The following is a 22597-nucleotide window of genomic DNA, read 5'->3' on the forward strand; positions in this document are numbered from 1 at the left end:
GTGAAGCGTCAACAGCATCATGCTCAGCACTTTAACTCCAGTCCTGCTGGAGAAACTTACAAGGCAAAATGACCATTCTCCTCATGGTAGCAGGTCAAAAGAAACACAGCTCTCTACCTCACTGATTTTAACAGCTTCTGCAGGTAAAACAAGCGCAGCTTCATATTAGAATTTGCCATTCCACCTTAAATGGTGCAGCATTGAGGGGTTGTGAAGTAACTGCTGCACCATTTAAGGTGGAACAGGAAATTCAAATAAGAAGCTGAAGTAAAGAAGTCAACTTCAGCTTCGTACATTCACCATCATTTTGCTGTGTTTTCTGTAAACTTTGTTCAGCTCAGTCATTTTCATATCTGTTGTTGTCAAAATTCAGTTCAAACTATTGGTTATTCTTAGTTGGCTGACCTCGGGTTTTATTTTAATTCTATGTGCAAAAGTTCTCAAAAATCACCAAAACTATCTTCAAATATAAAGTTGTTGTTTTTTTTAAATTAAGCCTAGTAGTTCTTTTCATATGGTGTGCACTACTTTTTGTCTATATAGTGTGGTATGTCAAGGTTATCTGTGTCCCAGAGATTTTGTAATTTATTTGGAAGGGAAAAAAATTATATAAATGTACATAATGTACAGCCATACACTGCTAATGTGCTGTCATTAAAAGGCTAATGTTATGCTATTCAATGTTATGGCCTTAGATTAGCTGAAGAAAGCAGACTGACTTGTTTAGGACTCAAAGTTGTTGACTCTGGACTTGGCTTGTGACTCACCTGTATTGACTCAGGACTTGAGTCGTGACTGGACTATCTTGACTTGGGATTTGACTTTGGAACTTAAGTGTGAAGGCTTGAGACTGGGTTGTTATTTGCAGTTTAATGACCTGTTGCCACCTCTGTTAAAAATCAGCAGAAATCCCTTTTAACAGGTCCATGCAAAAATACAGCAGCTTCATCTGACGCAGGACCTAAGCATTCTTCCTTCCCTTGCATTTATTGTGCTCGGCTCCAGGCCTATCTACAAGCAGTCCCTTAGAGATGCCACTGGACTGAAAAAGCACTTTAATCTTGGCTATTTTGTGTCACATAATCATTTCTATTTGTTGCCAGTGTGCTGGGTTTGATAACTCCCCTGTCATTTTCTCAGTTGAGTGACTTTGTCTTATCTAATCTCCCACTGGGGTTATGCTCAGATGAGCACAGTGTGATGTTACTACACATAAGACGGTACACTAGGAACTTTTGGTCTGCCTGAGCTGAAAGGCAAGTTTGGCCCTTTGACTGTTTGCTGTTCAGAAGAAAGAAGGCTGCTCAACTTTGACTTCGACTTTATCTGTTTGTTTGTAGAAAAGTGCCACTGTTCCAGGAAACTGAAGCCGAAACTGACAATTACTTTGGGAGTTGTTGTAAATGAAGCAAATTGACAAGAAGTGATTGAGGGTTTATTGCTTTTCTGTGAATCTTTGGTTTTACAACCAGAATTAGAATCAGAATCATGCATAAGTTTGCAACTACAGGGAATTTATCTGTGGTTTGCTTTTTCTACTGTTTATTATTGGAGATGTAGAGCAGAGGGGAATATAAATGACAGCACTACTAAAGGGTTAATAAAAGGATCATTACTTAAGAGAGGGATTCGCAATCCCAGTCCTGAGGACCCCCGTCTATGTTAATTTTCATGCTTTCCTTCATTTAGCACACCTGATTTAGCTAATAAAATTTAAAATGAATTTTCAAAATTTCTGCCTAATTAAGATGTTGAGAAGTAGTTCATTTGTTGAGAAGGTATTCTGAGTGGTTTGATGTGAAATGGTCCATTGTAGAGAAACCCGGGATCACAATACAATCTACAATGCGGATATAGCCCTTTTATTTACTATTCCAACCCACATGTGAACTTGTCTTTTCATATGTCATGCTATGTAATGTACACAGTAAAAATCTTTCTTTGACATTTTTTAAACTCAAACATTATATAATATGGACATTGTGGCACAGGGGGTGGGGCTACCCAGAATACTTTCTGCTTTGGTTTGTTAATTACCTCTTATTTTTCTAGTTTTTCACTAGTTCTCTTTATAAAAAATGTTTTGTTTTGTCTTATTTGTAGGCAGAAGATTACATTTGGATGCATTTTACCGGGTTTGATTTATCTGCCACAGGCAAAACAGATGCATTATAGTTTCCTTAGGCTGACATCTCTTATCATATGAGTCAAAAAAGATATCAAAAGCACTTTCAAGGTTTTGCTTTTTCCCCCAAACACCTATGTTGTTGCTGAATGTAAGATTGTGATGGAAGTTTTGTGTTTTATTGCTTTTACGTGGCAACTTTTGAGAGATAAATTCACAGTTTTTTTCCCATTGTGGGCAAAGTAGCTGGAAACATTACCACCTTTTGTCAAACTGCATTTCTGAAAGACTGTCATTATAAGTATATGAGCACCTGTTTCTAGTCTGATATGAAAGAAGCATCATGGCTGCCTTTGTAGGTGGAAAAATAAGAAGGAGGGGGGGGCAGTATTAGCCTTTTCAAGATAAGCCCACAACTAAAAATGAGTGTTTTCTCTTTTTGTGTTTTCCCTTTTTGTTATCAGCAGACGTGTGAGAGGAATTTAACTGAAATGAAAGAAAACACTGCAGTTTGATGTTGCTTTGGACTTTCTCATGTTTGAAGACCAGAGAGTGTGGAACATATTGTGTTCTCACGAGCCGCTGCTGAAAAAGACCAATTGTTCACTGAAAGTCAGATACATTTTCAGCTTGTGTTCTTGTAATGTCTCCGTCTACCAGCAGAAGTTCATTCAGGAGTTAACATGACACATCATGCCAGGTCATGAACAGTTTTTTTTTCTGTTTATTCGCAAAAACTTTAGATATACGCAGTAGCCTTCTAAAAACCAGCACATAACTGAGAGATTTACAGGAGTTGAATAAAAGACTAGTTCAATGATGCTCTCTTTACATGCACAGGAGCATACCGGTGCTGTCAAAATAAAACCTTGATTTTTCCGTTTTTGAAAATGCCTGTGGTCTTTTTCATCGTGCGTAAATTTCTTGATGAACAGACCAAAAGAAATCGCCCAAAATGACTTGAAAAAATTCTGGTTCCATTGACTTCCATTAAAAGTAAAATGTTTTTTGCTTCTCCTGTAATGTCATTTTGGAGATTTACAGCAGCAGTAGACTGCACCATGAACAATTTCTTAACAATGTACCTACAGTCAGCTCTGTAATTATAGTCACTCTTGGTGAAGATGGGAAAAAAGGTATGAAGAATTAAGCAAATTTGAGCACAAATTGAAGGAAATGCATTTCAAGATGTAAAAAAACACCTTAAATTATTTGTTCATTAACAAAATGTCACAATTATTGGTGCACCTGTGTTTAATCCTTTGCTCAATCCTCCTTTGTTAATATAGGAGGAATACGACTTCACCTTGGTTTTTAAAATTAGAGGATATAGATTTAGGAATATGAGACTACCCCTCAATGAAGAATCTCTCCAGATCCTTCATAGTCCAAAGCCATGCAGTCAGGCCAATTGGAGATAATTTCAATATTTGAAACAAAGAATAAATATTTATTAGGGCTGGGCAATATGACAGTATTTATCATTAATGTGATGAACTATGACTTCACAATGGCATATTTGATAATAAAGAGAACATAACTAGTTCTGTTTTATTGGACGTAATGCGGAACTATACATGAAATGTTGAATAGAAATCATTGCATTCATCATTTTTGAGTTCATATTTTTTAAATGTGGTGCCTCTTTGTCTTTTCAGAATTATCAGGTGTTCGAAAAAATACATAGTGTGACATATTGTGTATTATAAAAACTTATATGATGTTATTTAATTATGATATTATATTATTGCCCACTTCCTAAACAAAAATATTTCAGAAGGCACAGGAGGAAAAATCCAACAACTGGTAAAAATAAATGACTAAAATAGCTTGATGAGGTTACATCTGTCCAGCTATTCATTTATTTAAATGTAGTTCCTATGCTGACTGCTGTACTTTGTTGACAATGGTAGCATATTGCTCACCTATAATTCCCACCGTACCATTGGTGAACATATTCAGTATATTATGTCTTACACCAAAATGAAATGTTGCTTGTTAAAATGCAGTAAATAATCTTATAGGCTTAGATGAGGTTTTTAAGTTGTGCTGTAGAGACCTCTGCGCTCCCTTTTCCACATCTGAATCAGCAAGGACTTCACTTTTCAGTTTCACTGAATAAGCACTTGTGCTTTACTTTATTATTGTCTTGAGAAAAGTTTGTTTGTACAAGGCTGCAGATCTCTGAAATGCACTTGCAATAATACTGATGTTTTCGTCTGTCTCCAGAAAAGCATAAAAATCTCTTTAGCTGAGCATCAATTCATTTTTCAGCGCTGTTCCACTTTCACAAATGAAACATTTGCCGAGTGAATACTGAAATAATTCGCCGTCTCAAGTCTGACACTCAATTATGGTCTTTTATACGCTCGTGGAAAAGTGCTGTTACTTAAGCAAAGCCCCATCAAAAGCAAATGTTGAATCATAAATGTCTGACCATAATGTTTAATTACCTCAGTGCATTTGCACAGCGAGTGCCAGATCAGCAGATAGTGCTGCTTTTGATTGAGCGGTTGTGCTCATATCTCTGTGTTGCCAGGCTTCTGCATTCTGCGCTGTTAGTGAGATTTGAAGCAGTAGACCGAGCTCCTCAGGCACTCACTCTTCTCACTGGTCTGCTGCTTTTTTCGGTCCATCCAGAGCCACACAGGAAGTCACAGTTAATGCTATCGATGTGAGTCAACATCAATTTGCTATTTTGTTTGAGGAGCCTCAGAGCTCTGAGAGTATATGAAATCCATGAGATGCTGCAGTGTAGGATCTTTGGGTGATTTTGGTAGGAAAGGCATTTTTTCTTGTGAATAAAAGTGTGAATTGTAATTATTAATAGTAGTACTGTTATTGCTATTGTTGTCATTTAAGGTATCAATCTTTTTAATACTATGTACTATGTACAAATACTTCAAAACTATGTCAATATTTTGCACAAGGACATGCTGCTTTGCAAGCTTTAGTTTTTAAATAAATGTTCTGTTTTTCTCAGCTAAAAGATTTATAAAATCAACACATTTTAACACATAACAGGGCTGTATGTAAATTGAATAGGTAGCACTGGTGCTAGAAGAGTTTTAGGATTTCATAGTACTGAGATTTAGAAAAACAGTAGAATAACTATTAATGGTAAATATTAATCCCAAGTAATATTCATTTTGTGAAATGTACAAATAATTAATTTCCTCCACAGTAATTTCGATATCCCACAAAGGGGCACTGTTAACACTCAGATGACTGAAAAAGAGGGAACCCACACAAGCAGGAGCTTACAAACCACATATAAAAATGGCAAGCGACATAGTTTATTACATAAAGGCAATGTTCAGTGTTTTTATTGTGTCTTATTACAAAAAAGGACAAAGGCTACAGATTGCAAAGGCACAGCAGGTAGATTGGTGCCATAGTGTTCAAATTACTTGACGGACTACAACTACCATGAACACTTCTCCTTGCATTAGTGATTCAATGGTAGAATTCTCACCTGCCACACAGGAGACCCGGGTCTGAATCCAGGCCAATCCTAATGCACAGGGTTTTTTTGGGGGGGCAGTCAGGGGCTGGAGGTTAGGGAACCAGCCCTGTGACCAGAAGGTAGCTGGTTTGATCCCCTGAGATAAAATTGTTATGGTTAAATAACAATACCATCTATAATAATATTAATAATGCAATAATAATGACAGTGCATGAGCTGACAGTACATAACTGAAGTGCCCTTGAGCAAAGATACCTAACCCCCAACTGCTCCCTGGGTGCTGCAGATAGGGCTGCCCCCTTCTCTGGGCAAGTGTGCTCACTGCCCTCTAATGTGTGTCTCACTAGTGTGTATGTGGTGTTTCAGTGCACAGATGGGTTAAGTGAAATTTCCCCGTTGTGAGACTTATAAGGGTCGCTTAACCTAACTTAACTTGGAACTTAGCCTGAAAATATGTACATCATTACACCCCTAATAATAATAATAATAATAATAAGATAAATTTGAATAACAGCAACAATATTTTTTGTGATTGCCAGTTTGTGAGAAATGTGTAGATAGAAACGGTCGTTAAGGAATTCATCACATCATCATTCATCTTTCAGCTGCAGTCAGTTAGTCAGTCAGTCATTTGAGGATTAGAAGAATAAAGGGACTGATTTAACAGCTCTCACTTGTTTGTCTCCAAAGTTCTCAGTAACTCAAAGGGCCATTGGGGAGTGTTTGGAGCACTGCAGTAGAGCAGCAGTAATCTAGTGAGTTAACAGTGAAATAGAAAGATTATAGCTCCTTGTATTACCAGCTTTTGCACACCTCAAGTGATTACTCTTTGATTTTGCTTCTCCATTCACCTCGCCTAATACAATGGCTGCAAATTGCTCCCTGGACCTAAGCATGCAGTTAAGCTCATTACGTCTGCGCATGGAAGTCTACTTCTGAATGCTGGTAATGAAGAGGCTAACTCCATCCCCTTGTTCCAACTGCTCATACTGCTACAGCACAACTGTTGCTGACAGCACACATTCTGACTTTAAAATGATGAAAGTTTGGAATGGTTTGGTCCTTCTGCTGTTTTAAGCAATTAAAATGTATCATTTCTGTTGAAAAACAATAAAATTGTTATGGCTAAATAACAATACCACCACCACCACCACCACCAACAACAACAATAATAATAACAATGACACCACCAATAATAATAACAACAACAACAACAACAACAATAATAATGCATTATTTTTAACACAAGCATTTAACGTGCTTTGCAGACAGCATCATCAACACCACACCAAATACAAAGGCAAATAAATAAACAAACTAATGGATGAAGTCAGTTTCACTGAAATGTAAAAAACACTTGGTAGTAGACAAGATCACAATATACTTTATAGGTAAATAAAACAATAAAATGTACAATACTGTGCAGAAGTCAGAGACCAGCCTTCATTTGCTGAATTTCCAGTTAAAGTCAAGTTAAAGTTATAATTTCTCAGTGTGAGGGAAAAGGCAGGAACATTTCACAGCCAGTTAACTTGCTTCAAAGAAAACTGCAGGGATATTTTCCAAACCCACAAAGTTCAGTCAGTTGATTTGCCTTTTCTGCTTCTCATGATCTGAGTAATCCCAGGCACATTCAATGATACTGAGGTTTGGACACTGGGGTAGCCAGTCCATTTCTAAGAGTGGAGCTTTTCTCCTCTGTCTCAAAGATGAAAGCCTTAAGTGCTGTTTATCTGATGGGAACAATTTAGGTGGTCTGCACAGTTGTTAGGCATTCCATTTTATCTCTCTCTCTATCTATCCAACTATCTATCTGTCTGTCTATCGATCCATACACACACACACACACACACGCACATATATATATATATATATATATATATATGTATATATATATATATATATATATATATATATATATAGTATTTTACAAAAAAGTGAGTCCACCCCTCACAATTCTGCTAATATTATATCTATTCATGGGACCACACTATAGAAATTAAACTTGCATATAACTTAAAAGAGTCAGTGTACAGCATGTATAACTATATAGATTTACTGTCCTCTGAAATAAGTTATATCCGAGTTTCATTTCTATAGTGTTGCCCCATGAAAAGATATAATAAAATATTTTCTCCAAAATGGTAACAGGAGAGGGAAAAAAAACTACTTCACTTTTAATGTAAATCAATGGAACCAGACCGTTTTCCCAAGTAATTTTGGGCCGTTTATTTTAGTCCATTCATCATGAAATTACATACAATGTAAAGGGTAACAGGTATTTTCAAATGTCAAAAACTGAAAAACGACAAAAATGGAGATATGAGGATTTCTTGTGACAACAGCGAACAAAAAGTGGCTCATCAAATCTACTTAAAAAATTTACTTCATGTTGTAACAAACAATTGAACTCTTAAAAAACTACATTGATTGAAACAATTGCTCAATCAAAGTATTTATTTAGGTTGAAGTCATTTTTAAGTAGATCTGATGAGCCATTTTTTACAGTGTAAGAACCGCCTAGCCCACTGCCCCCAACACAAAACACTTAAAGGGGGTAGCCTGGGAGAACATGACACAGACGGAGAGTAAACACTAATAACTAGAATGCAAACCACACAACAGCAGCAACAACAACCGTCACAACATTGTCCTTTGTAACCAGGAGTATGTTGCGCTCCAAGAGCCACTTTGCCTGGTCGCACTCCCTCAGCTCCCCAAGCAGTGTGAGGCCCATAGCAAATTCCATAATATCTAATCTGCTCTAAAATATCTCCTGAGAAATTAAGAACTTAATGACCCTTTTACTTGAAAATAAATAAATGAAGGGTGGTCACTGACTTTTGCACAGTAAGTTTGGGCTTTTGTAAAAGCTATTAATGTAAAATTCTGGTAAATATTATTTTGAGTTTTGAGGAATGCTTGCTATCTAAATGAACACACGTGTTTACTCAATGAAGATTTTTTTTCATTCTGAAAATCCAATTTCCTGACTGAACAGTTCCAGTACGACTCTGTGTTGCATAAGATGAAGCAGGTTCTCTCAGGCTTTTGTGATTCACTGTTGCACTTCACTGCACTTGTACTGAAAAATAAACAGCAACACCCAGAATTTTACTACCAAGCAATTAGCTTTGGGTTGAACTCTCTGCATTCATAATAGATAACAAATTAGATTTCAAATGAGCTTTTAATCGAAAGTTTATTGAATTATTGTAGTGTGATGATTTACAGTGATGAGTCATCTTAAACCTGCTAAAGATGTGATTTAACTGAGATTTAAGGCAAGATTATTGTAACTGAAGTTCATGTTCAGTTTAGATAGTCTGTTCACTCCATACCTAGCCCTACATTTACATTCCATTCTGATGTTTTGTGAAATTACTTTGTGTGTTTTAATTTAATGCTATATTGCTTACTGGGGTATCATGCTCAACTAGAGGAAGTGTCAATCGTTGAATTCTTGATTAGGCTTTTTCAGAATGTATTGTTCAGAGAAGCTAAAGATGACCTGTGTTTAAGACTCCAGAGGGAAACTAGGTGGGATACAAAGGAAGGCCCAGTCGATTACCAAATTGTGAAGTACTGCATTAATGACAGTGATGTTATTTGCCCTCTTTGGGCTGGTTCGCAGTTCAATGGTGAGGTCAGAAAGATGGCACTTTAGAAAGAGGCATCTTGAGGTACCAGTGCAGAGAGCTGCCTCACTCACTGAGCAGCACTCCATGGTGAACTCCTTTCTTGAGTCAAGTCGTTCCATCCTCCAAGCCTTTTTTTTATTTTATACACATATATATTTATATATGTACACACACTATGTTTCCAAAAGTATTCACTCACTCATTGAAATAATTGAATTCAGGTTTTCTCTTGACCAGTGGAGACGTGTTCTCTGGAGTGACGAATCACACTTCTCCGTCTGGCAATCCGATGGATGAGTCTCGCGGTTGCCAGGAGAGTGGTACTTGTCCGACTGCATTGTGCCAAGTGTAAAGTTTGGTGGAGGTGGGATTATGGTGTGGAGTTGTTTTTCAGGAGTTGGGTTTGGCCTCTTAGTTCCAGTAAAAGGAACTCTTAAATCTTCAGCAGACTGAGAGATTTTGGACAATTTCATGCTCCCAACTTTGTGGGAACAGTTTGGGGACAGCCCCTTCCTGTTCCAACATGAATGCGCACTAGTGCACAAAGTAAGGTCCATAAAGACATGGATGAGCGAGTTTGGTGAGGAAGAACGTGACTGGCCTGACCTCAACCCAATAGAACACCTTTGGGATGAATTAGAGCGGAGACTGTGAGCCAGGCCTTCTCGTCCAACATCAGTGTCTGACCTCACAAATGTGCTTCTGGAGGAATGGACAAAAATTCCCATAAACACACTCCTAACCCTTGTGGAAAGCCCAGAAGAGTTGACGCTGTTATAGCTGCAAAGGGTGGGCTGACATCATATTAAACACTATGGATTAAGAATGGGATCTCCCTCAATTTCATATCCGTGTGAAGGCAGACGAGCGAATACTTTTGGCAATATAGTGTTTATCGCTGTATATCGTTGTCGGAAGAAAACCTCATGCTTCCAAAATGGTAACTTTACAGGAGAAGGAGATAACATTGACTTTAATTCAATGGAACCAGATATTTTCCCCAGGTCATTTTGAGCTGTTTCTTGTGGTCCAGTCTTCATGAAATTTACACACAATATAAAAGTCAATAGGTATTTTAAAATTCTGTCAGAAACTTGGGAAGGTTTTCTTCCGACAGCAGTGAGATATATATATGTGTGTGTGTGTGTATGTATGTGTGTCATATCTACTGTTTGGATACTAAAACCAACTGATTAACCAACTGGAATCAGATGTGCTTCTGTTTAATTGGAATGAAAACCTGGAGCCGCACCCAAGCTCTAATTAGAGTGTTTGTGTGGTTTTATGTGCCAAAAACAGTCATCATTTATTTTAACATGACCATTTCAAAACCTCTCTTTATCACTTAGAATAGCAGCAACATTTAATATTTTTTATTAAAATGGAAATGTGTAGCATTACTAAGTATGGAGAAGGAAGAACAGATTAAAATATGGTTTGCATTTGCTGCTGTATGGAATGGATTTGGCAGGAGTTTTTGGACCACATCATGCGTCGTATTAAAGTCACACACAGTTTAAAATCTTTTTTTTTTTTATTGCTTTTTAATACAATGTAATAAGACCACTTTTTCCTCCTCAGTATTGGCCAAAGGACCACCAGAAGGGTCTTCAAAGCCCAAATATGGTCCACAGCCCAGTGTTTGAGAAACCCATTGTAGAGTCCACCCCTTGGTGGGTTGGAGCTGTTTTCACTGGTGTAGGTAAAGGTGAACTCTTATTTTACATCACAAGAACGGTGAATTGAAAATTGAGTGTTTTTGTAGCTCAGTTTCCATATTTGGACTGTTGGACATGAAAGTGAATGGTATATATATATATATATATATATATATATATAAACAGTTAACAGTGTTCATATACTACTTCAAACTGAGCTGTGGAAAATTCAGTTTTCCATGAAATGGGCCTTTTGAAAGTCAACTACTGGTGGCAGTCACTGTAAAGACTAGCATAAAACCGTATAACCATTAACATCCTTACAAATGTTGCATTTTCTGAATCACAAAGATTTTCACCAATGCCAATAAATCTGTGGAACCTTAACCTTTGTTGGCTCTGGATATCAGCCAGGCTCTAGCAGGTTGACTACAGGAATAGAGCTGGAAAATGTTGCTAGGTCTTTAGTTCTGTTCTCATTGTCCACTGAGGACAGCATGTGAATGGGTTTATGTTGTAAGACTACCAATGGCAAGCCACACCCTGCCTAATGTAGAAACTAAGTGGTACTGTGGTGATGCTGTTCCAGAAAAAGACCATGAACAGCTTGCCCCCTTTTTGCCAGTGTCAAGTTGAATTGTAATGGCGGTAGTGCATGAGACATACAGTGACTCAGTAGCTTATGCAGGCACTGTAGAACATTTCTAGACAATTATTAGTTATTTTTAGAGAACAAAAGTTTCATGTGTTCAGCCTTTGGCTCAAATAAGTTCTCCCAATAAAAGGAAACATTTTCTCTGTAGTTTTCAGGCTGATTATAGGTCTGCGTGGGTGTGAAACAGGCCAGACAGATGCAGAGCAGTTTTACGTCATAATGATTAATTCAGGCTGGCGTCAAAGCCAGACTTTAGTTTATTGTCTTGCTTAAATAACACATGTTCATTCAGCTCTTGTATAGAAGATAGATGATCCACTTATATGATTCCCCTTTTGGGCCTTTTCCATTCTTCAACAAGCAGCCATGTGCAGTTGATGGAAAAATTTAAATACCCCTGCTCAAATTCCATGTTTTGTTGATTTGCTAGCTATTATATTCCACATATCTCTGTAGAGGAAATGTTAATATTAAATTTGTGCTAAAAAGTTTTACTTAAAAAAGCAACAAGTCGTGTAGCTTGACCAGGGATATTCAGAATTTTATATATGACTGTATATATTAGGACCTGAGAGAGGTAAGCGTTTTTGTCACTGATACTTACATTTACATTTACAGTATTTAGCAGACACTCTTATACAGAGCGACTCATAAGAAGCACTTTGTCTATCTAGAGAAAGTATCTTTGCTAGTTACCAATACGTTAGAGAAAAAGACTGAGCTCAGGTACTGCTAGAAACAAAGTCAGTGTAGATACCCAGAGAAAAGAGTTGAACACAGAACTCTTTGCCGTTCAATGCAATACAATACAATAAACTACAATACACAGTGCAATACAATAAAATATACTGATACTGATAGTTTTGATACTGATATTGATTTTATGCATTTATTTATGTTTTTAAAATTCTGACAACTCAAAACATTACACAATAAAATTGTATTAAAATTGAAATAAAGTCTCAAGACTTTTCATGGACATTGTGCTATACTGACTGATGTGATGGTCAGCTGTTTGCCGGGTTTGGACTGTTTAGCAGAAGTCCATGGCATATGTATAAAAAAAGCAATTAAAAGTGGTTTATATGGACATATGTTTCGAAATGTGACAAAATGCATAGAGAAACAATCATTGCAGATGTTTACAGACAGGTGAACTACATGATCAAGGGTTCATTATTTGGCACCGATTGCAGGAGCCTTTCCTTTAGATCAGTGGTTCTCAACCGTAGTCCTGGATTACGCCCCACCATACATGTTTTAGTGTTTCTACTGCTTCTAACAGACCTGACCTAACAAAGCAGCCCATTAACAAGCCCTTGCTGAGCAGGAATACTCCAAAATGTGCAGGGCAGGGTGGATCAAGGCTGGGACCATGAGCCTTTGAAGGAAGGGTCTGACCACCTTTATCCTATCAGGAAACATTTCTATTTTGATGGGATATTATCATCCACAGGGCATATTAACATCTTAGATACATATACCGTACTATGCAAAATAGCCATTAAGTACAAGTTATTTATTTTTCAGCATTAGTGGGAAAAAAGACAGCGGAAAATTTTTCCACCTCTCCACAGTTCAGTCTTAGAAGTGGGTTGCATTTTTTGCTTCTTGTGATTCAAGTAATCCCAAACAAATTCAGTGATGTTGAAGTTGGGACACTGGGACTCAAGTTTTCTTCTTTTTTGTCTCTTTCCTTTTCACAGTAAGGGCTTCTTAACAGCTACACATCCTTTCTAACTCATAGCATTAAGTTGTCTTCTCACATCGGAAGGATGGACAGAAACACCTGTGGTTTGTTTCAGATCTGAACCAAGAGTGGAGCTTGATTTTCTTCTCTCAGTCGAAGAAAAGAGTTCTAGATATCTGATGGAAACAGGGTTGTTGTTTTTTTTTTTGAACTCCAATTTTGAAAATGTTATTTTTCTATTTTTTTTCTTAATTTTTCTGGATTATTTTACATCTGATCTTCCTGACCAATGGACAAACTTAGTTGCCAACCTACTTAGTTGCTTTCTGAATGTTGCTCTCCCACTTTTGCGCAGAAATTTACTTGTTGTCAGTGATGGCACGAAATCTTATTTCCATTTTTGCTGTTTATAAACACTAACAGCACTTCATTTTTCCTGGTGAATTGATCTATATAAATGGTTCTATATAAAGTTCATGTTTTTCCTTCCACTTAAACTACAAATTTGTAGATACAAAGTTTTGTTTGGACATCTATAGTTGTAGTCGTTTTTACGGAACTGTTCCCATCCTTTGTTTCCATCGCTCTTTATTTGAGTTATTCTCAACCATTAATTGCTGCACGTTCTAGAAAATTTGTCAGCAGCTAAACAGCTAAACTGACAGAAGGATGTTTTCACAGATCATAAAACTGGCGGTTTGCTTCCATGCTGACGCACTATCAGTAAATCTCCCATCTTCTTCTGTCTTTCATCCTCCTGTTTCACTCAGTTTGCAGACACTGCTCTGCGCCGGCATGCAAATTGCCTGTCAGATGAAAGGCGAGAAAGACAGAACGTTTGTCGTGACGCCTATCAGCTGTTCCATTGTGAGAGATGAGTACAGTGGAAGGGGTTCTGTCAGTCATATCAGAGGGCCCCAAACAATCAGGCTGAGAGTCAGCCTAATTTACAGCAGCTGAGCGACAATAAGAGTTGATTCGCATCCTTCTGCAGCTCCCTTGGTGGAATAATAACACTCAAGAATTCCGCCACGTCACCAGCCTCCGAGCTGCCAGTTCCTGTAAGGCCATAGTCTGTTTATCATGCTAATGTTACTGCAAGATTTTGCAGCCTATTTTCCACATGCGTGCTTTGCTGGCCTCAAGTGAAGAAGGCTCAAGGCTATGCTGTGCGCAAGGCAAGACCCGAAGCGGTCAATTTCATACTTGATGAAGTACGAGAACAAAATCATTGGTTACTGTTTACAGCTATGCTAATCATGATTGTTATGAAGGAAAGCGCAGTAGAAAATTCAGCCTAATTTCTGTCTGATATAGAAGATTATTTCCCTGCCTGAAAGATCCACATAGGATATTTTTAGCTATTTCTTGGTGTGCCAATAACTGACCGGTCCAATCTTCTGCTGTCCCCTGCAGTTGGTGGGCGGCGAGTTTGACCTGGAGACGAACTTCATCATCCAGGATGCGGAGAGCATCGTGTGCATGGTGGATCTGCTGGAGCACTGCCAGGTGACGTGCCAGGCGGAAATCTGGAGCATGTTCACGGCCATCCTGCGCAAGAGCGTGCGCAACCTGCAGACCAGCACGGAGGTGGGGCTCATCCAGCTGGTGCTGCTCAAGATGAGCTCTGTTGACGACATGATCGCAGGTGAGTGTTAGAATACCCAAGCAGCATAGAGCCACCCTGGGATATGCAAATGACGTGGCCCAGTTTGTTGTTAGGCGGTGGACTTGCTCATTTTGAGTTTATTTATTTCACACTCATGTTTTATTTAACCTCTTAACCTCTTATTCTCCAGGATATATTTTGGTTTGTCCATCTGAATTTACATGACCAAATCGTTAGGCAAATTATTCAGTAACCGCATGAAATAAATGCACATTTCTATTTTATTTCTTTATTTATTTTGTGAAAGCTCCCCTCATATTAACAGAAAATGTGTTATGATCATATACATATCGCTATATGCTTACAATTTACTGCTCAAAGCCAAAAATCTTTTTGGAACGTGTTGCAGGCATCAAATTCAAAATGAGTGAATATTTGCAAAAACAATAAAGTTTATCCGTTTGAAAATTAAATATCTTGTCTTTGTAGTATTTTCAATTGAATATAGGTTGAAAAGGATTTGCAAATCATCGTATTCTGTTTATATTTCTGTTTTACACAACGATCCAACTTCATTGGAATTGGGGTTGTATTTGACTGAAAGGAAGACAGGTACAGCCTCATATGACACCCACTTTTTTAAATGTAGCTTATGAAATATGAAAGTTGTGAAGAATATGACGAAGTGCGTTTTGCAACCACCGGTGGTTCCAATGAGTAAGAGGCTACAGGGATACTCTGAACCAAAATGAAAAATACAATGATTGCATTAATCATCTGTAAACATGCCTACCCGCCTCTTACAGTGGTGAACAATAGTCTCTAGAGCAAGATTATTTGGTTTAAAGACTAGGAAACATCTCTTCCAATGATGTGTCTTGAAGGTGGGAGAAATTGCAAACATTTTAGGGTTGGTACTGGAGGGTGGGCTGTTAAAAGTACTTTTTTTTCTTTTTCCTGTAAGCTGGCTAACGCAGAATGAAGCCAGATACTAATGGGAAACTAAATATCACTTCTGTATTTATTAGCTTCTGTAGACTATGCTAGCAGTCAGGATTATAGGAGTGAAGTGGAGGAGAAGAGTTCCCAGTAACTGTCTAGTGTATTTATGAAATGCACGCTGGGTTTTGTAGTGAGAAAAAAAAACATAACAATGAATTCTGTCAAACCTATGAGGCTCAGGGATGCAATGCTGGATTACAGACTGTTATGTAACATAACACAACATTAAATGCTAGTTTTAGGTTGAAATGTCATTTCAAATTTCAGGCTTTTCTTGACTCATAGGTGGTTTAAATCAGAGGTTCCCAACCACTAGGCCATGGACCAACGCTGGGCTGTGAGTCACTTGATACTGGGCTGCAATGTGGCAGTGAACTTGGGAGTTAGTAGCCTTAATGCTAAAAAGATTTCATTATTATCATTAATGTAATTAATATTATTGTTAAAGTGTTTTTATTTCAGGTTTAATTATTCAAATCAAATTTTATGAGATTTTAAATAAGTGTACAGCGCGTATCTGTATGGCCTCATACAAGTGTGTAGGATGCTGCTAGCAGCTTTCAGCTGAAGGTAAATTTAAGTGATGAAAATATTAATACACATTTTATTGTGGCTGCAAACTCAGCAAAGGCAAGAATGAAAGCAATTCAAAGATATAAAAAAACATACTAATCAAAAACATGATCCACATGTTACAGAAAATACTGGATGAAAGGTAGATCTGCCCAAAGGAGCTAGACATCCAAGCGATAATCAACCGGAGAGCCAAATATACAGCAACTAAACGAATATTGGACATGTTTGGTGTCAATGTTTGCTGATTTGTCCTCCAGTAGCACACAGCACATTTCTGAAATGCAGCTGGAACAAAATGATACACTCAAACTATTACATGTTTATTGAGGTAGCCTTGTTTGTGGGCAACCTGCACACTTGAAAAATGGTTCATCAAAGGTTCTGTAGGAAAGAAAATGGTTTTATATAGAACCATGAACACTCAAAGAACACTTTCCATGATTAAAGGGTTCTTTCCTTGATGAAAGGGTTTTTCAGATTAATGGGGAATATGCTGTAAATGGTTCTGTATAGAACTTTTTTGTGCAGGGGTCTGTATAGCACCAAAAAGGTTCTGTTGTTACCGCGTCAGGCTTGTAGTAATAAATCGATCATGTAAAGTGGGGGTCTTTAATGAAAATTCAGCAAGGTCCAGTTAGAGAAAATATCCTGAAGCGAAGGTCCGGAACATCATAATGTCTAACTTATATTGTAAATTGAAGTAGCCTAATAGGTATATCAACATCATAGTCTACAACTGAAGGTCAAATCTAATAAATTACAATTCAGTAATATTTCAACATTTATTGTCTGTTTTCTCTTTTTAGAGCGTGCAAAGTGAAATAACTTACCTCTCTGACTCACTTTCTTCTCTGACTGCTGTTTTTTCGCTTCATCCCTGCCCTGTGTGTGCGTCACGCACTCGAAACTCAGTGCTCATCTTAATGCACAGATCTTAATGGTTGAGTAGCGTCACATGTGATATTTACAACGAATGTGATTGGTCTGTGAGTTTCCCGGGCCACTAAAGCCGTACCATGAAGTCTAGAAAAGTTACGCCGAATGAAGTGGGACTACCTATCGAAATTAAAGGACTATCCATAGTTTATCGGCTATAGGTTCAGGTCTGCAAGGGACAGCGTCTGTGTCCAGACTCGGACCGTGGTCCGCCTGTTCATGACTTCTGATGTAAAGTGTTCTTTGCAAGTTTTTTGGTTCTATATAGAACCATTTTCTTTACTAAAAAAACCCTTGGAGAAACATATTTTTTAAGTGTGTGTGTGTAGCAGCTCATTCTGGTTTAGTTTCAATGTATTATTTGCTACTTACAATGATAATGTCATGTACAAAATAGGGACGTTAGTGGGCTGTGATTGTGTGGTAGGCATTCTTAGGCTAATCATAGGCATCATATCACACCCACTCCCCCACCCCACACAACAACTGTTGTGGGCTGCAGATCAGTCCATGCTGTTAAAATAGTTGGCAACCCCTGGCTTACAATGATGACTGTATTAGTAATTTAACAAACCCAAAACATTATGGCAGTCAGCATAGTTACTTTATAAACTTTAAGCAACAAATCTTTTCCACAGTGTATCAAACATACTTTACAAAATCTGTGAACACAACAAATCCATCCAAAATAAGAACAGAATGAGAATCAAGATTAAACAGAGCAGCAAGTGACAACATAAGAGACATGACAATGCAGATGGGAGACCTAAACATACAGTGGAGGAAAAACACCAGACTTTTCAGCAGGAGAGTGTAGAAAGAAATAGCACTGAGTAAATAGTTTTTGAGTTCAGCTGAAATAAGAGTGAAATCGTTGAAGCTTTAAGAGAGAGAGTTCCTCAGAGAGGGAGCTATTACACTGAACGCTCTGCCACCCACTGAGGACAATCTGAAACCAGGCACCATGAGCAGACCAGCATCAGAGGACTTAAGTGTACATGCAGGGCTGTAGAAATGAGGAATGTACTGAGGGTCAAGACTGTGGATGGCAGAGATGGGGACTCGAATTAATGACTCAGACTGAGTCACACTTGAGTCGCATGTTAACTGACTTGCAACTCAACTCAGACATTCTCTTGACTGACCTACTGCAACCAAAATGCACAGTTCTATTTACTAAGGCTGTTCTGAGGAGCACAGACTGCACACAGGACCACCAATAACTGCTAGTGTGCTAGTGGTATTAATGTATTGTTTTCCCCACCAAAACATTTTAAAGGGTTGTATTTCTACTGTAGAATGTGGGAAACAATAACATGTCGCTGCTGTCGGAACAAAACCTTGTGTCTGCAGTTTTTGTCATTTTTCAGTTTTTAAAAAGATGGTTGCTCTTCACATTGTGTGTGAATTTCATGAAGAATGGACCAAAAGAGATGACCCAAAATGACTTGGAAAAAATGTTGGTTCCATTGACTTACACTAAAAGTAAACTAGGTGTTTTCCTTCTCCTGTTTTGGAGATACAAAGTTTTGTTCCAACAACAGCGTTGTACTGCATTTGCATATTGCGGTAGCATAGAGGAATGTTTTGCATATATGCTTATATGAGTTAAGATAATCTGATTTGCTGTTAAATGCTATTTCAGCTTGTTATCCATGTAGTTGCTATGGCTCCTCCTGTTGTTAAAAGAAGCCTCCAAACAACATTCTTTTGAGACACTAACACAGTTTTACACTTGAGTCCATGTAAAACCACTATTAGTTTTTCAAACTTTAGTAAACTGAGTGGAATTTATAATCAGCCTCAATTTTTTTCCCACATTTTGTATGGTCCACCCTCAAATACAGGCCATGGCCCCAAAAAGCTTGGACATTTGTCTAATACTTAAAAATGCATTTGTGTTTATTGTGTTGGGAAACAAAATGTCAAAACCAAGTGGGATTTATTTAAAATAGGCCATTCCATGACTGCCATTTACTTTTTGGTAAAGTGTTCTTTCAAAAGTCTGCTGCTGTGTTTCTAGCAGTTTCTTTGCAGAATTCAACATCTAACTTCCATCTGAGGTCATGATCCCATAAATAAATGCATGCTTATCGATAGTATTGGACATAATGGGCAGAATGCATCCGATTTTCACATGAAACTGATGTGAAAGGTTTAATACATATTGATGATATGTGATATTTGATATTTCTTGAGAAAAAACATGAGCCTGAAACTTTTTTCATAAGTTACAGATCATTTTTAGGCAGTAACACGTTTATATAATTATTGTTCAATTTAGGTTTACTGAAAATACAAATGTAAAAGTACAGTGCTCACTAGAAGGGAACAGAGCGACTCCATTTTCAGATGTATAAGTACACAGTCAGGCACCAACCCAGAAAGAAGCATTTAGTGCATTCAGTATAATAGGTTTAGTTTAATTGCTAGTATTAGTTTGATCTTTAATTAAAGGCACAAGACATGACTCTCCCTCAGCCTCATCCATTTGATAGAATTCACCATTTTTTCTTTTGTTTTCATGTTTTCATTCATCAGTGTTCTCTCACTACAATACCCAGCATGCACAAATATGTCATGCAAACAATCTCTGTTATGTCAACCAGTTCTGACTGCTAGCCTAGACACTGATGTACAAACACAGCCAAACAAGGCTAGCATTAATGCAACTCTACTCATGGCAAACAAACAAACAATAAACAGTAATTCTATCTATATTAACCACATAAAGGACATCAGATTTATGTTTTTACCATTATTATCAGTGAAAAAAGCCAAACATAGATTTAATTCCCAAAGAAAGCAGATTCAAGTGTCTTAATCTTCAGGATAATTCAGTTGGAGTTGAGGAGAAGCTGATACTGATTCCACTGCACTTTTTTCTCTCTCCAGACTGTAATCTGAGCTTTAGAGCCACGTGGCATAATAAATGGAACAAGGAACTTGACCGTTCTGGATATAAGGTCAGAGATAACACATTTAAAGCTGCTCTGAACAGCAGGAGAGGATGCAAATAAAGCTGTAGATTTACGTAGCCTTCGAACACACATGCAGAGAGAGAGAAAGAGAGAGAGAGAGAGAGAGAGAGGGGAGAAAGGAAATATGGATTAAGTTGATATCTCCTCCACAGCAAAATTAGTAGGCTGAGGAAAGAGAGAGAGAGATTGAGGGAAAAATCTCATTAGTTGCAGTCTGTTCCATAATGAGAATGAATGGCAGTTTAGAGGAATATTAAATTTTCCTTTCCGATTATGAATGACGAAAACTGATGCCCTCCTTTTTCCTGTAATTGATGTTCTCTTGCCTGCTCTGTCTGCATATTTTCACTGCGTGTCATTTCTTACCCTCAGTGGTGTGAGTTCTTTCTGAAGTATTCGCCCCATGCTTGATCTCGAACACGCTCCCTACAAGCATAAAATGAAGACATTACACGGCACTAATCAATAAAAACTAGCTTAGATTTGCATTAGGATTGCCGAAAGTGATGGTCCTTATCAGAAAGCTTTGCATTGCATTGAATTAACAAGTTTTCTATCTGATAGATATTTTTGCTGAAAGTTTCATCACTGTGCAAATGTGATAGAGTATTTAATTTCAATAACTCAAGTAAACTTTGGACAACAGACGTGTGGGCTGATTGACCGATTGTGTAAATTTGAATATTTGCAGAACAATCACTACAGACCTCTCTCTCTCTCTCTCTCTTGCTCTCTCTCTTTCTCTCTCTCTCTGTTAGATCTGCTGGTGGACATGCTAGGAGTGCTTGCCAGTTATAGTATCACAGTGAAGGAGCTGAAGCTGCTCTTCAGCATGCTGAGAGGAGAAGGAGGATTGTGGGTAAGCCAGTGGCAGCCCCTGGACCCCCACAGTTCAGGGCTTCGCTGTCCCTCACTCTACCCTGCGGTCAGTCAGTCAGTGATACTCTCGCAGGCCACCAGAGCAATCAGCTTCAGAATGACTGGAACCTCCCAAGATATCGACTTACTGCTGGCTAGAGTGAGAGCTATTGACGCAGTATTGATGCTGGTAGTTGCCAGAGTGAAGATGCTGCTACAATAGCTCTCATTTTCTGAACAGAGTGGAGTACACCTCATCAGAACCTACATTGTTAGTAGTGGAGGGTGTACTGTGTAACAGTCAGGAATGATTTGATTAATGTGAACATATATTTAAATACTTGGCCTGAGAGTAAATTCAATTTGTTGTACATTAAAAACACCACAGTGTCATGGTCTATTGTTGTGTTATTGCACCTCTTATGTTATCTTATGAAAGAACCTATACACTAACATAGAGTGTGATATGTCATACCCTAATTATTTTAATCTATATTGAGGTATTTGACCTTAAAAGCTGAAGTATGACAAGTGTAAATGAAATCCAGTGTGTGGTAAAATGTTTGACATGTAAAAATCATTTACATGGCTGTTTAATCTTAGCCCAAGCATGCAGTAAAGCTGCTGGCTGTGCTGAATCAGATGCCACAGAGACATGGGCCGGACGCTTTCTTCAACTTCCCCGGCCGGAGTGCTGCTGTGAGTGTTCAGTCCATTCAAATAATCCAGTTTTCTAATCATGAATGTATTGTTTTATCTACATTTACTGTTACTGTATCTACATAAACTCATTTATTTTTGTAGCAATTGCTGTGCTTTTAATCTGATGAGTGTCGTTAGTAGTAATAGGAAGAATAATCAAAGAAATAGTAAAAGAAGGAGGATGAAGAATGGGGGTTAAGAAAAACAATAGGGTTTCAGTAATATGTGCTTAAATGAATAATAATAATAATAATAATAATAATAACAATAATAACCACTGTTGTTTTTGTCATCTTTTTTTTCCTCTGCTTTTTCTTCTTTTCTTCTTCTTCTTCTTCTTCTTCTTCTTCTTATTATTACTATTACTAATTTATTATTATTATTATTAATAATAATAATACAATACATTTTTTGCTAAAACAATCATATAGATATGGAAGGCAAAGACGTTATATTCTTGCTTTTTCTGAATCAAAGAAAAGACCTTAAGAATTATTAAGCTCCATCTATCCATAGAAGTAAAACATGGTCTGAGTCAGCCTCCAAGAGGTGCTAGAATGCTCAATCTTATGACAGATCAAATTGTAATATCTCTAAATAGGTGTGTTCAACAGTTTGAATATCCCTAGTCAAATTTCAGTTTATTAAGTAGCAATAGAAACTTCAGTGCAGACTGGCTGAAGTATGGCTATTGCCTG

General features: G+C 37.7%; 1 protein-coding gene across 5 annotated transcripts in view; it reads left to right on the forward strand.

The window, feature by feature from the left end:
- Nucleotides 1-22597, forward strand: part of nbeab (neurobeachin b) — a 481645-nt gene that overhangs the window by 96148 nt on the left and 362900 nt on the right. For all 5 annotated transcript variants that reach the window (XM_037546398.1, XM_037546400.1, XM_037546401.1 and 2 more), the window contains exons 2-4: nt 14652-14883; nt 21098-21198; nt 21801-21896. In XM_037546398.1, the coding sequence (XP_037402295.1) occupies nt 14652-14883; nt 21098-21198; nt 21801-21896 (429 nt within the window). The remainder of the gene's footprint in view (nt 1-14651; nt 14884-21097; nt 21199-21800; nt 21897-22597) is intronic.

Source organism: Pygocentrus nattereri, chromosome 17 (genome assembly GCF_015220715.1).
Source record: "Pygocentrus nattereri isolate fPygNat1 chromosome 17, fPygNat1.pri, whole genome shotgun sequence".
NCBI lineage: Eukaryota > Metazoa > Chordata > Actinopteri > Characiformes > Serrasalmidae > Pygocentrus > Pygocentrus nattereri.